We start from the raw sequence: 11,697 nt of genomic DNA on the forward strand, positions 1-11,697 counted from the left end.
CTCTCCGCCTGCAGTGAGCATCGGTAGATCCGTGAGTGCACTCATGCAAGTCACCTGTACCACTGCCAAGCACAGGCTTCAGTGCTTCAGTGATCAGGCACTTCTGAATGTGCTGTCTGCCCTGGCCTTACCCTCCACCTGGACAGTAGGTTCACCCAGCACTCACCGCAGGCGCTTAGCAGTGGGTGCAGGACCTCCTCAGCTGCACACAGTCGTTTATGTGGTTAGCATCTCTCTCAGCTCCGTCAGATCCTCATGATCCCAAAGGCTAAGAACCTCCGCTCCACCGAGCTCCTGGGCACTCTCACTTCCTTTCCCTTCCTTTCCCTTCCTTTTCTTTTTTCTTTTCTTTTCTTTTCTTTTCTTTTCTTTTCTTCTTTTCTTTTCTTTTCTTTTCTTTTCTTTTCTTTTCTTTTCTTTCCTTTCCTTTCCTTTCCTTTTCTTTTCTTTTCTTTTCTTTCCTTTCCTTTCCTTTTCTTTTCTTTTCTTTTCTTTCTTTCTTTCTTTCTTTCTTTCTTTCTTTCTTTCTTTCTTCCTTCTTTTTGTTAATCCTCACCCGAGGATATTTTTGCATTGAATTTTAGAGAGAGTGGAAGGGAGGGGACAGACAGAGAGAGAGAAACATCAATGTGAGAGAGACATTGATTGGTTGCCTTCTGCACACCCCCCCCACCCAGGGCTGAGATGGAGCCTGAACCAACATACATGCTCTTGACAGGAATCGAATGGGGGACCCTTCCGTCCACAGGCCAATGCTCTATCCACTGAGCCAAACCGGCTAAAGCAAATCCCACAGTTTTTGATATGCTGTGTTTTCATATTCATTTTAAAACATTTTCTTATTTAACTAATAGATTATTTAGAAGTGCATTGTTTCCAAATATTTGGAGATTTCCCAGAGATCTTAATCTTTTAGTGATTTCTATTTTAATTCTATTCTGGTCAGGATACATCCTTTGTATTGCTTTTAATTCTTTTAAATTAGACTTAGTTTATGGCCTAGAATATGGGTCTGCCTCGTTCCATGTGCTCTTCTGTGCTGGGGGAGTGCCAGTCAGGCAAGTGAGTCTGCCTGTATCCTCCCGACTTCCCACTTGTTCGATCTCCCTGGGTCTTGTGCACACACTTGTTTTTGAGTTTGTTTCTGGAAAGTCCCACGCCTGCTGCCACCCTGCCCTTTTATTCATATGGATGTGCCAGCTCACCGTTGATTGCGCGCTGAGTCCTGTAAGAGAAGAATTACCTGCTTGGAGCGCACGCTCGGGTGCTACCTTCCTCCCTCCTGACGGGATTTTCTGTTTGTTTTTACTGCTTCCAGACACAGGGTGGTGCTAGTTGTCTAGACTCGTGTGACTCTGGACTCCCGAGTGATTTGGACGTACTTTTTCTGATCTAAAGGCATCTCTCGTGGGACATTTGTCTCGTCACAGCGGCTGGGACTCTCGGAGCCGGGTTAGCTCCAGGTCTATCCAACAGGAGGCCCCTCGGATTAGTGGTTGGTGTTTTCGGGGAACCCAGCATCTGTGGACAGTCCTCCTGCTTCCCAGGGCCCTGTTTCCCCAACCATCTCAGACACCTTCCCACAGACCCAGCTTCCCGTTGGCCAGAGCTTCCCCTCCTGGTCCACGTGCGAAGATTAAGGCCCTTTTCTCAGGTCGCTCCTACAGCATCCCTCAGCACCTCAGTGAGCGCCCAAGTCCTGGGACCTGGGAGTCCCTAACTCCCAGGTCAGCGTGCCCAGCCCTTGCAGGGCCCCCCTCTGTGCCTGCAGCGGAACCGCCACAGCTTCCCCACAGGCTTCCTTAACTGCACCCCCTTCTCGGAAAACAAGCCAGGGCAGGGGCACCACTTCCTGCCTTTTCTGCAGAGATCTTATCTTTATCCACACACCTCCTGGGCCCTCCTACCAAAGCCGCAGGGCTTGGGCCTCCTCCCATGAGGACCCTTCCCCTTCTTTCTCTCCAGCCTCCTGTCTTATAAACAAAAGGGAAGGAAACCCCACCCCACAGCCTCCCGCTCTCTGCCCCCCCTCTCCCCTGCTCTACTGGGCAGGATGCCCCCAAGCCCCTGAGACTGGGCCCTGGGAGGGGGCTCAGACTGTCCCTGCCACCCTTCCGGTCCACACTCCAGCCACCGGTCATCCTAACCCGAGTGGGGCCTCCCCGGTCCTGCTGTATTGACTGGGATGGCCAGCTTGCATTTTCCATGTAAACTGTAGAAGTCATTTTTTTTAAAAAATGTATTTTTATTGATTTCAGAGAGGAAGGGAGGAGGGGAGAGAGAGATTCAGTGATGAGAGAGATTCTTTGTTCAAGTTTTCTTCGCCACCCCCCACACCCCCCCCGCCGTTCCCCAATGGGGATCAAGCCCATGACCCGGGGCATGTGCCCTGAGCGGGAATCGAACCGCGATCTCCTGGTTCATGGTTGGATATTCACACCCGGGCTGGGCGATCCTTAACATTTTTGTTGCCTTTTTAATAACTAGCTATTTAAAAGAATTCTCCATGTAGAAAAACAAGTGACTTTCATTCATTGACTGTGTCCAGAAGCGTGCTAAACTTTCTTGTGAATTCTACTAACTTATGTGTAGATTCTTCTGGATTTTTTACAACCCCAGTGGCATTGTCTGTGAGCGATGAGGGCTTCAACCTCCTTTCCAACCCTATGACTTCTTTGCTCCTAACTTGCTGCCCTGGTTAAGGCCTCCAAGGCAAAGCCCAGGTGAGAGTGGGCCCGCGCTGGTTCTGACTTCAGAAAGTAGGACACTTGCTGTGGTTTATGTTTTGATGATATCTGTTATCAGATTAAGGAAGTTCTCTGCTATTTCTGTGGTAGGCAGTTAGACAGACATGAGCAGAGCAAGGACGCTGGGCAGGTCCAGAAGGTCACGGGTGGGAAGCCCAGGTGCCTAGCAATGGACAATCCGCTGTAGGGAGGATCCTGCCCCCAGGTGACTTTTCCTCCCCTGGCATATCAGGTCACGAGGTTTGGACCCCCTGGCCTTTCCTCCAGAGATGAACATCTAGGCCTCAGCTCCATTTCAGCTCCAGGCCCCTAGAAGCAACAAAACCCGTCACTGCTGACGTCAGGACCAGCTGCTTTGGATAATGACCCCCTGCCCTGGTGCCGCCAATCGATCAGTGGAGACCACAACCCTGAACGGACACACCTGGAAAGCTGCCGAATATTCTATTTCGATCTTCCCCTGGGACCGCCCCTAAAATCTCCGCCCTTAAAACCCTTAGGAGGAGGACCCAGTGGGCTCCCCCCTACCCGCCGCCCCACAGGAGCACACCCCTGCCTTTTCCTTTCCCTTACTGCCACCCCACCCCCCTCCACTCACCAGGCACTTTATCCTTAGCTTCCTCACTCCCAAGCTCCAAGGGCCCTTCCTTTATCTCTAGAATATAATCACGGTTGGTAAATGTTCCATGTGTGCAGGAAACACATGTACAGTCTACTCTTGCGTTGGCGTGTTCTGTGAATGGCGGTGATGTTCCGTTCTCTGAGCTCCCTGCTGCCTTTCTGTCCAGCAGGTCTACCGATTGCCTGAGTGGGACTGTGCACGTGTCTGTTCTTCCTTCAGCTCTGCCCGTTACTGCTTCATGTCTTTGGATGCTCTGTGGTTTGGTGCATTCACATTTAGGCTTGTTCTACCTTTTACGGGTGGATTGGTCTTTTAACCATTAGATAATGGCCCCCTTTCTCTCGAGTAATTTTCTCTTATCTGAGATCTCTTTCTGATATCAATATAGCGTGTAAATTAATGTTTACAAGAGATATCTTTTTCTACTTTATTTTCAACCTACCTCTGTTGTGTTTGAAAAGACTTTCTTATAAACAACACATATTTGGGTCCTGGCTTTATTATTTTTTTGTATGCACTTTGCCAATATCTGTCTTTTGAGTTATGTGTTTAGACCATTTACATTAAAGTATTATTGACATGCTGGGGCTTAAGTCTAGCTTTTGATTTTTTGTTTTAGATTTGTTCCCACTGCTTCTCATGCCTCTGTTGTTGTTTCCGTCTCCCTGTGAGTTGTGTGAACATTTTGAGAGTTCCATTTTGATGTATTTATGTTTTCGAGTTTTGTGCAATTTTCTTATTGATTGCCCTAGATGTTAAATGCATATGTAACTTATCACAACCTAATAGTACTTACAATTTACTAGTTCAAGTGGAATATAGAAACCTTACGTACATTTAGGTTCTTTACCCTCCCACTTTAAAAATACAGTTGTCCAAAATACTTCCTCTATGTACATTGAACACCACTTCAGGTAGTGGTATAGCTTTTGCTTCAAACATAACATTTTTTTTCCAAATAATACACAGTAGAATATTACTCTCAGGTGTATAATACAGCAATTCGATATTTACATAGCTTACAATGTGCTCCCCCCACAAAGTCTGGCCAGTTTTTGTCACTGTGCAAACTTATCACAACGTTATAAATTTCTACCTTTCTTAAAAACCAACAGAAAACACAAAATACTGTCATCACCATTGCAATTATTACCGTGACCATTTCTATTACTACCTATGGGTTAACCCAGTCAAGTTTTTCTGCCCACAAAGGTACCCACTTGACAGAAAATGACGCGGAGGGGGCGTGCTTCGCTTTGGGGAAATTCCTAAATCCTTCTGGGAACCGCTGGCACCCGGTGAGCCCAGGTGAAATGTCAAAGTCCACCGGACAGCCTTCCTCAGCACAGGAGAGGGGGAGGGGTGTGGAGTCTGCCAGGAGAGAGAGAGAGAGAGAGAGAGAGAGAGAGAGAGAGATCTCAAACAACATTTGATGGAGAAACTCACAAAGCAAAGGACAGTCTATAGTGGCTCTCAACCTTCTGGCCCTTTAAATACAGTTCCTCATGTTGTGACCCAACCATAAAATTATTTTCGTTGCTACTTCATAACTGTAATGTTGCTACTGTTATGAATCGTCATGTAAATATCTGATATGCAGGATGGTCTTAGGCAACCCCTGGGAAAGGGTTGTTCGACAGCCAAAGGGGTCGCGACCCACAGGTTGAGAACCGCTGGCAGGTCCACTCTGCTCTTACCCACTGCATCGCTGCCTCCCTTCTTGGAAGCCCCATCTCAGTGTCAGCATTTTCTTTCTGCTTGGAGGCCTTTGTTGAACCAAGTGTGCCTACCAGCAACACGTCCTCTTAGTTTTCCTGCATTTGAGGATGTCCTTGTTTCCCTTCATTGCTGATGTCTGTAGGGTGGTTTCACAGACACAGGGTGCGGGCTTGACGCACTTTCTTTCAGCTCTTCCACCTGTCGCACCTGTCGTTCCTCCGCCTGCTGCCTCCGAGCAGATGAGAAATGTGCAGTCGTGCACGTTGGTTTTCCCTTGTAGATAACGTGTCCTTTTTCTCTGGCTGTTTTTAGGATTCTTTTCTTTGTCTTTTGTTTTCAAAAGATTAGTTCTGATGTGTTTTGATGGGAATTTCTTTGGGTTTTATCCTGTTTGGAGTTTGCTCAGCTTCTTGAATCTGTAAGTTTATGTCTTCCACCAAATTTGGGAAGTTTTCAGCCATATTTAAAATTTTTATTTTAGTCTCTCTCTTCTCCCTTTCAGATCTCCAGTAATAGAAATATACGAAGTTTTGCTACTGTCCCAGAGGTCTCTGCTGCTCTATTATTTTTTCCTATTTTCTCTCTGTTGTTTACATTGAGTAAATTCTCTTGGTTTGTCTTCAAGTTCACTGATGCTGTCCTTATTCATTTCCATTTTACTAGTGAGTCTATTCAGTGAGTTAAAAACACACTGAAACAAGCATGAAGCAAGCAGTGGCGCTGGTAAATGCAACAGGTATAGGATGGTTTCCACGATTGCTCACCTGATTCTTCAAACTTCACCTGAAGGCTGAGAGCAGTTTCAGTAAAGAAGAGTAAGGAGAACGTGAAGCTGCATTTTTTTCTAGACAAGATCCTTACCTAGTTCTTGATACAATATCATTCCTTTTAGAACAGGCAGCATATCGCCATTGGAAGCCAGCAGCTTTGCAGCAGCAGGTAGAGAACATTCATCTTAAACAAGACAACGCAGAAGCATTTGCCAGTGCTTGGTCTTCCACGGCCTGAGAAACAGTTAAAAAATTCAGGCAGAGCAGTCTTGCTTCCCACAAGCTAGCGACTGCAGGCTGGCTGCTCGATCCTCAGAGGGCTCCTCTGCCCCAGCAGAACCAAAACCTCCTCAAGCTGGGGCACAGCCAGGGTGCGCGAGGAGGATGAAGAGGGTCTGGGGGAGTTCCTGTGGCATCCAGTCACAAGGAGCCCTCGGATTTCTGTAACAAGCGAGAGGCCATCCAGCACAGCTGGGCTCCCTTCCCTGATGTTCTCAAAGACCGGTTTCCCCATCACACTCCTGCCACCTCGTTGTCTTGCTTTGAAGATAGACGGCCAGGCTGTGTTTTCTGAAGGAGTCAGCAGTGTTCTTCTTGTAAATTAAGTGGCTTATCACTTCTTAGACTAATAATAGCCAAGGGGAATCATTTTCTGAGGACTGGTTTCTAGTAGAGAGGGTGTCACAAAGAAATGGATGCACATGTCGACTGCCATTTTAATTCCAGTGGGTTAAATCTGAAAAGAAAGAAACATCAGTTGAGCTATCAGCTATTAAAGTGTGTGTACATTTTGGGGGGACACCCTGTATATTCTCTAGTTCCATGAGCCAATAGCAAGCAATTGTTAAGAACACTTTTGCTTAAAAAAGAAAAGAAAAAGTATTTTTTTTACTGTCCTATTTTTTCTTTTTTATCTAACTAGTTTATTTTTTATATATTTGATGACACTACAGGTGTCAAGGAGGGTCCTGATTGGATACAAGGTATAAAGTGTACCTTAGAATACAGAACTTCAGTAATTACATTAATAAAAATAAGAAAGCAGTCACCTGCAATCAAACATATTACAGTATTTTTCTTTTAAATATAATGGGCATATTTTGTTTTGGAAATAATACAGGAAAGAAGTGAAAAATAGAGCTAGTAGTAATATATCAGATAATTCGTGTGAGTTTCTCTGTGCACTGTTGTTTTTTCTCTGAGTGTAGTGATTTAATTATAGTCCAGGGCTTTGTATGCTTTTCTTTGTACTGCAGATTAATAATGATTCACTTTGTAGTGTGGGAGTCAGATTCAGATCATGGATTAAAAGAATTATAATGAGTACTAAGTGTGTATCCTTAACATTTCAAAACAGATAACTTTTACATTCTCTTTCTGTAAATATGTTCATTTCAGTCAATAAAATTTTTGACTTAGCATTACTTAAAAATAACAGCTTTATTACGATATGATTCATATACCACAAAATGAATCTTTTACTTCATTTTTTAAAATATATTTTTATAGATTTCAGAGAGGAAGGGAGAGAGAGAAACATCAATGACAAGAGAGACTCATTGATTGGCTGCTTCCTGCCTCCCCCACACTGGGATTGAGCTCACTACCTGGGCATGTGCCCTGATCGGGAATCGAACTCTGACCTTCTGGTTCCGAGGTAGATAGATGCTCAACCACTGAGCCACCCGGTCAGGCTATGTTGGATGCTGTTCTGAAATCCTTGTCAGGTGATTCCGACATCGAGTTCACCTTGGCACTGCCATCAGCTGATTGTCCTTCATCATCAAATTGTGTGCTTTGTGTGGTGAGGGATTTTCACGTGTATCCTGGGCATTTTGGTTATGATGTTGGGGAGACTCTTGATTCTTTTTAAATGTTCTGTTTCAGCAGCTGGTCACCTGTTTCAGCTTAGGTATAGGTTTTGGCCTTCTTTTGTGGACTTTGGTTCCAATGACAGTTTAGTTTACAAAGCCCCTGCAGAACTACCCGGGCCCGTCTCGCTGTCCTGGTGCTTCGGGCCCCCGCTCAGTCCCGGCGGGTCCCCAGGGAGCCCGGTGTCGCTGGTCACTGTCTATGCGGGTGGTTTTCCTGCTGCTGTAGCTGCGGGCAGACCGGACCACTTGCCTGATCATGGGTCTGGGGGAAGCCGCCCCGTCAGCAGTTCCCAGCAGGAGAGGAAACCCACAGCTGGGCCCTCTGCGCATGCCTGGCGATGCTCAGAGCTGCCGAGGCCGTTGGCTGCTGTGCTCACAGACCGAGAGCAGGAGCCACTGATAAGCCCTGGAAAGGCTCTCGCTGTCTCCACTGGTCCCGGGAGGCCACTGGCAGCCCCCACGCCTGTACATTTGACTCTGGGCTCCATCCCTGCCATTGCCCCAGCTGAGTGGCCAGAGCTGGCTGACGCCCCGGGGGCGGAGGGGCCATGAGGGCAGCTCTCTGGGCCTTGGGAGTCGGGCCCCTTCTCCTCACTCTCTGGGCAGTCCCCATCGGTGAGTTTCTTCTTCCTTCATCCACGGAACCTTCTGGAGGCAGTGGCTCTGTAGATGCTGAGTGTGAGGACCCTCTGCTCTGACCAGCTGCCTGGGTCTCGCTCAGCTCGGAGGGGGTGGGATATCCTGAGGTAGGAGGGTATGTGGACTCCAAAGTTCAGAGCCCTGGAGACTCTTGTCCCAACACTGAGCTGGTCCCATCCCAGGGTGAACCCAGGGCCTCCCGCCCCACTGCTCAGAGCCTGGGGTGTGGGCTGGGTCAGAGCCTGGATGAAATGAGGGTACATGGCTGGGGTCTGGTCTCAATGACTAGACTGACAGGAGGTGTGATGGGTCCAACAGGGGGCTGTTCCACCCCCTGTGCCCTGGAGCAGGGCTGGAAGGCGGGGGTGGGGGACGTCGCTACCCCTGGCGGTGAGGCTGAGAATCGGGCATGGTGCTGGGACATGGAGGACAGCTATAGCCCCAGGGAGACGCCACACCAGGCTGGGGGCACAGGGGTGTGGGAGCCGCTGGTCCAGAGGCCGAGAGGCAGAGTCCTGGGCAGGAAGCTGCAGAGAGGGGCCTGCATGCAGTCCTGGAGGAACAGCATGGAGAGGACGGAGGTGAGGCCGAGCCCCTGCGGGACCTGCCTACAGTAGCATGGGTGCGTGTGCATGTATGCGTGTGAGAGAAGAAGGTGAGCGTGTGTGCATATGCATGTGAGTGTGCATTCGTGTGAGTGTGCATTCATGTGAGTGTGTGTCAGGGCAGGGAGGCAGGAGAGGGCAGCAGCATTCGGTACCCTGGAAGCTGACGGAAGAAAACGTCACTGCCCAGGCTGACCCAGGGTCCAGCGAGGAGATGACTACACAGCCGGACAGAGGGGCACCCAGGTGGTGGGGTGGGAATCTGGTGGCAGTGAGGTGGGGGCGGGGGAATGGCACCAGGGGCCCTGTTGTGTGTTAGGGACGCAGGCACTGGTGCAGTTCACGGGCTGGGAGGCCGTGATGGCTGAAGGCCCCAGCGGGAGGTGGGAGGGCCTGCTTCCTTCGGGCCCTGGCGGGTCTGCCCTTCCGCCTCCTTCCCCACGTGAGTCCCGGGCAGCCCTGGTGGTGGTCTGGGGTGACCCAGGCTGGGACGAGGTGGCCCCCCTCTCAGATGTCCTGGGGCCGCTGTTTTATTTCCCTGCACCAGCCCAGGACTAGGGCTGAGGGTGGAGGGTCCGGGGCTGTGATGAGGTGGGGGTTGCCAGGGCTGAGGAAAAGACCAGGGTGCGGAGGCCTAGGAAGGGTGTGGCTGGGGGCAAGCTTCTGGGTCACTTTCTAATCTGGCTCTACCGGCAGCAAGGCCTTGGGGGTGGCCCCAGGCAAATGCCGAGGCCATCAGCACTGGGCTCACCCTCAACCTCCCCTCCCCTGGCACCCGGTGGTCTGGCCCCGCTGAGGCTGGCCTGTCCCTCCGCAGGCGGCCCGGGCAACCTGAAACTGGCGAACAGATACAGTGAGTGTGACGGACTGGTGCTGGTCCAACACGAGGGTGTGTGGGGACACGTGTGCAACCAGGAGTGGACGCTGGCGGAGGCGTCGGTGGTCTGCAGGCAGCTGGGCTGCGGCCAGGCTGTGGGGGCCCCCAAGTATGTCCCGCTGCCCCAAGAGAGGAAGCAGCCCGTGCTCCACAACGTGTCCTGCAGGGGGGACGAGTCCTCCCTGTGGGAGTGCAGCCTCGGGGCGTGGACGCAGACCCAGTGCCCCCACGAGTGGATGGTGGTTGTGCTGTGCACTAGTAAGTCAGTGCTGGGATGGTGGGTGAGGGAAGGGGGAGGGAGGGGAGGAGTCAGGGGACAGGGTGTGGGAGGGGAGGCAGGCAGGTCTCTGGCTCTCTGGGTGGACTCCTTTTGGGCACAGGAGCCGGCCTGGCCCCTCTAGCCAGGCCCAGCCTCATCTCCATTCCATGTCCTTGCAAGGCCCTGTTCTAGGTGCTGGGCATGCAGCTGGGGATAACCCGCACCTTCCTGCGGGGCAGAGCTGGGCTCCCCGGGGAGAGACAGAGAAAACCAACGACCCAGTAAAGCAGCAGCTGGAATGAGGAGCGGGAGTCGGACAGAGGGGTGGGGTGGGGGGGGGACTGCCCTGTCTTCTAGACACTTGAGGAGGCCTGAGGGGCCCACGTGGGTATCTAATCAGGATTTCTCACCCAAAGGCAGGGATGTCTGTCTGTGGGCACTTAGTGTCCCGCCTCTGACGCAGCCCCACTGCTCGGGTTGTGGGGTGCAGGCGCCCTTTTCAAAAACAAGTAGGTTGTCAGGAGCATGACAGCAGCGCATCACACCAGGCGCGGCCCCTCTGAGGGGGTCCTTCTGAGCGAGGGGCCCTGTGTGACTGCCTGGTCGGAAGGGGCCCCCTCAGCCCAGCACTGACACCGGAGGAAGGAGCAGGACCCGCCTCTGGGGCTGGGACCCCAGGCAGGTGGAGAGCCTAGGAGCTGCCCTGCCCGAGCGGAAATGTCTGTGGAGGCGGCCGCAGGCCCCCCGTGAGGCGGGGACAGCAGCGGCTGCCCCTTCTGAGTGTGGCTCGTGCTTTCCAGACGGTACTTTCCGGGAGATCCGGCTGGTGAAGGGCCGAAGCCCCTGCTCCGGGCTCCCCGAGATCAGGAACCTGAACGGCATTGACCGCCTCTGTGGCCTGCACAAGACGGAGGCCACAGTGTTCTGCCAGGAGCTGGGGTGCGGCCCCGCGCTGCAGGCTTCCCGCCAGGACGCAGGCACTGGCGGGAAGTACATGACTTGCCAGGGTACAGAGCCCACCATCCGTAACTGCAGACTCAACAACAACCTCCGCAGCGGCTGCGACTTCCAGCAAGACGCAGAGGTGGTCTGTTCAGGTGAGGCCACCGCCACGCCCGCCCCCTTCTCCTCTCGGACACCTGTGCTGCTTGCTGCTCAGAGGAAGTGGAGCAAATGGGGTGGTAGGGGCGGAGAGAGGAAAGCGCTGAGTCAGAGGTGAGAGGGCATTTGCCCACATCCACCCCAGAGTTGGGGCAGGCTGAGGCAGTGCCCTGTGGCCTGAGGGCCTTGACGTTGCCTCCAAGATTGGACAGGGCCTTGAAGCCACCACCTGGGCGGGCGCAGGCTGTGACATGCATGGGCGCCTGCAGCAGGTGGCTCTAACCTCTGCCCTGGGGGAAGCACCCAGGGACCCTGCTTTGTTCTGCGTGCAGGGCGCACCGGCCTCTGGCGGTCAGTCTGTCCGGTGCTTGGCGGACGCACTGCCTGGATACAGAGGACCTCCTCTGGCCGGAGCGCCCTGTGGTCCAGGGAGATGGCAACCAGGTGAGCTGTTTACCTGAGAACACCTGCTCCTGACTGAGAA

The 11,697-nt window shown here is 51.8% G+C and overlaps 1 protein-coding gene across 1 annotated transcript in view; it reads left to right on the forward strand.

Annotated features, from left to right (window-relative positions):
• The first annotated feature begins 8,676 nt into the window (after window positions 1–8,676).
• The window catches only part of LOC102433494 (scavenger receptor cysteine-rich domain-containing protein SCART1-like), a 13,085-nt gene continuing 10,064 nt past the window's right edge, over window positions 8,677–11,697 (forward strand). Inside the window, 3 exon segments of the mRNA XM_023762665.1 lie at window positions 8,677–8,761; window positions 9,794–10,111; window positions 10,913–11,327. Of these exon segments, the coding sequence (XP_023618433.1) occupies window positions 8,677–8,761; window positions 9,794–10,111; window positions 10,913–11,327 (818 nt within the window).

The sequence above is a fragment of the Myotis lucifugus genome, unplaced genomic scaffold (assembly GCF_000147115.1).
Source record: "Myotis lucifugus unplaced genomic scaffold, Myoluc2.0 scaffold_255, whole genome shotgun sequence".
NCBI classification, from domain to species: Eukaryota; Metazoa; Chordata; class Mammalia; order Chiroptera; family Vespertilionidae; genus Myotis; species Myotis lucifugus.